General features: G+C 31.3%; 1 protein-coding gene across 1 annotated transcript; it reads right to left on the bottom strand.

Moving 5' to 3' along the window:
• Positions 1–726: 726 nt before the first annotated feature.
• LOC124108286 (olfactory receptor 6C2-like) lies at positions 727–1680 on the bottom strand. The gene has a single exon (XM_046466736.1). The coding sequence runs from the start codon at positions 1678–1680 to the stop codon at positions 727–729; it is 954 nt and encodes a 317-aa protein (XP_046322692.1).
• Positions 1681–3778: the final 2098 nt, after the last annotated feature.

Here is a 3778-nt window from a genome sequence, read left to right as displayed (position 1 = left end):
ATCTTAATTATTAGTCTCTATAATTTATGAATATTTTAATTTTAAAATTTCAGCATTTTATATGTATGCAAATATTACATACATAGGAATAAACTTTAGGATCCTAAATATCAAATCTACTTTTATTTAAAACATATTTATTAGGATATGCATTTATTTTAATTTTCTTTATTTTTTAATTATATCATGTCCTTTATTGATAATGGTGATTTGAAAAAATCTTTAGTTATAGAGGATTATTAGTGAACTAAATAAATTGAAGGATATTATAATTTTTTTTTTCTTTTTGGGTACCAAGAGCTAGGTACTCAAAAAAAAATTTTTTTAACCATCTAGCATCATTTAGAGTGGAAGAGAAACTGAGAAATCTATATGAATTATTTTCTTGGAAGTACAGATGCATACAAGCTAAGCTATTTATTTCCTTGTTGGGTTTTGCTTTTGTCTTATTTTGTTTTATTTTTTCTTTCTTTCTTTCTTTTCCCCCCTAGATTAAAAGTAATGAACCAGGTTTACATGAACTCCAAAAACACTATCATTTCTTTAGATTGGAAACTTAGCTTTAAAAAGGTTTATTTGAAGGGGGATTAAAGGACTGAATTTATGTTTTGGAGACTGTTCTGAGTGCAAGAAATGTTTGAGAAGATTTACCTGAATAGAAATCAGATCAAGCAGATTTAAACAGATGTGGTGTTTAATGGTTTGTGCTTAGTTAATATTTTATTTCTATATTTGACCACCTTCTTTCCTCTTTGAGATTAAAGCAAGTTTTTTTAAGGAATCACTGAAAGCTTGTCTCACCTGTTTGTTTCTCGGAGTGTAAATGAATGGGTTCAGCATGGGAGCAATGGATGTCATTAGCACTGTCACACCCTTATTGATAGCCACAGATTCCTTTGCTGAAGGTTTGACATAGATGAAGATACAGCTTCCATAGGTGATGGACACCACAATCATGTGAGAAGAACAAGTGGAAAAAGCCCTTTTTCTTTGCTGGGCAGAGGGGAATCCTAGAATGGTCTTGATGATGTATATGTAGGACAGAACAACGCACACAAGGGTCAGAATGAAGGTCAGCACGGCACAAACAATCACTAACTGCTCTATGAGCCATGTGTCCGAGCATGAAATCTTCAAGATAGGAGATGCATCACAGAAAAAATAATCAATAACATTTGAATCACAAAATTTCAAATTTAGGAAGAGAGTAAGTGGTGGGAGTATTATCAACAAACCAGCCATCCAACAGCAGAGGACAAGCTTCCTGCAGACTCTGTGGCTCATGATGGTGACATAATGCAGGGGTTTGCAGATGGCCACATAACGATCATAGGACATGACGGCCAGAAGAAAAAATTCTATTACTCCAAAGATGTCAGTAAAAAACACTTGAACGACACAAATATTATAAGTAATGGACCTGTCACCGGTTACTATGTTGTATAAATACCTAGGGATACAAGCAGATGTAAATGAAATTTCTAATAGGGCAAAATTTTGTAGGAAAAAGTACATGGGTGTTTTAAGGTGGGAGTCCAATAAAGTGAGGGATATGATGGTCAGATTCCCAGTTATACTCAACATGTAAGTGAGAAATAGAAACACAAAAATTGGAATCTGAAGTTGAGGGTCATCTGTTAGTCCCAACAGAATGAAAGTTGTTATTGTATAGTTTTTCATCACTAACTACTTTTATTTAGTCAATCTTCATGTAAAATTTAGAGCTATTTTATTTAACAAGAGTGACATGAAAGCCAGACAGATATAGTCACTACTGGAGACAGAAAACTAATGTACATGTAGTTTCTTCTGTAAGTTGTAATTGATGTTGTCAATACCCTGATAGGCGGGACGACTACTTTTATTTTATATTTGTAATCTATGTCCAACTGGATTGTTTCATGTTGTTGGCTTTGGCTCACAATGTCTTGTGATTCAATAAAATTATGAATTCTTTTTATCTCTAAGATTTCTTCTGTTTTTTAAAATGGATATTTAAATGTAAGTATTTTTTCTAGCCTTTTCATAGAATATTTGATCCTTGATAAAATGTAAATATATAGCATCTCATCTGGACTCCATGCACAAGTTTGTCAGTCCACTATGACTTGCATTTCGTGTTTTGCCAGCTATGATCAAGCCTGTGTGTATGTAGTTTGTTTTGTATTTTAAAATGTAACTACCACATTGTTGGCTCACTCCTTTGATTTTCCTTACATTTCTCTGATCGTGTGTAATTTATATACAGTATCTACTGGGATGCACATGTGACTACAAATGAAGAAATGTTTGATCCAAGGATATACATCTGGAAAAATAAAACATATTACTTACATACTTTCAGTCTGTTAACGATGGAAAATACTCTAACACCTTGATAACACTAGAGTCAAGTACAAAATCAAATTCCAAATACTAAATAAGCTCTCCACAGTCTGCCTGTGTACATCTACTTATTGTGATTTTCAGTTTCAGCATCTGCTCTATTGGACAGACTTCTAAAAATCTGCAGTCTGTGTTAACTGCTCATTTTTGCACCTGTGACAAGCAATTTTTACTTTGACTTTAGTATTTCCCCTGAGAAACTAAGTTTGTTGAAATTAGGATGTTATGTGGGTTTTTTGCTTAAACTAGAATATCTCCCAAACTAACACAATCCTAGATTTATGATTAGTGTGTTTAAGAAATATTGTGTGAATAGATACATATCTATATAGTTTGCCTACATGTTCAAAGCTAGCTTCAGTTCTATTTGGGTTTCCTCTTGAAAGTACTTTGTCACTGATGTTAATTATTTAAATTTCATATGTTCCTGTTTTTGACATTTATTTTCGTTGCTAGTGAATAAAGTCATACCATGAAAGTATCACTCCTGTGCTTATGTTGTTATGTTCCATGCCAACCAAACTGTTCACTGGCGTCTCTTCCTTGTTTTAGCTCTTCAACAGATATCTTTGTTAGATTTTTGCTTTCTTGGAGAATCTGTCAGTAATGTATTCAAATCAGAAGTCAAGAAATTTGCATATCTGAAAACACAATTTTACATGCTAGTCATCTTAAAAATGAATATTTTAAATATTTAAAATAAGTATTTTTACATCTCAATAAATGCAATGAATTCTAATTTCAAACCATTTAATTTCTGTTATCAGTTTATAAACTTCTCTTTAGTTTTTTAAATTCTTATTATTTCAAAATTTCACCTATGTTAAAATAAATTTATGAATATACCACAAATTTTAAACTAATTCCTAACATGATATTATACATCTATTTGTTTTCTACAATTGTTAAGATGTCTGAAAAAGCATGTTTAGAAACATTGCACAATTTTATAATTATCAGAAATGTAATTTCAAATATATATTTGCATGTGTACACACACACACACACACACACACACACACATATATATATATATATATGTATATATAAAACCTTTGTTGTATCATCTATAAACTTCATAACACTTATTTCCTTTAACTCACATGTGACTGTTATAGTTCCAACACTCAAATCACTGTACCTTATGGTAGGTCTTTTTGAAAAAATTATTGACACCTTTAGTTGACATGGGTGTTGCTCACATTTAGTCCTAATTCATACAATTATACCATGGAATAATCTTCTATTCTTATATGTTTAAGGATTTCATCATTGTCTTCTACAAAGATTTTTCCCCCTAGACTTTCCACTTAAGCCTCTCCAATGAATATTTTAATAATATTTCAAAATAAGAGTTAATGAATTTTAAATTCTTGAAACAGGTTTTCTGTAG

Source organism: Marmota monax, unplaced genomic scaffold, assembly GCF_021218885.2.
Source record: "Marmota monax isolate L192 unplaced genomic scaffold, Marmota_monax_Labrador192_F-V1.1 WCK01_AAM20220418_F8-fsc00151, whole genome shotgun sequence".
In the NCBI taxonomy this organism is placed as follows: domain Eukaryota; kingdom Metazoa; phylum Chordata; class Mammalia; order Rodentia; family Sciuridae; genus Marmota; species Marmota monax.
The sequence above is the reverse complement of the archived record's forward strand: the minus strand, read 5'-3'. Positions and strand labels throughout refer to the sequence as shown.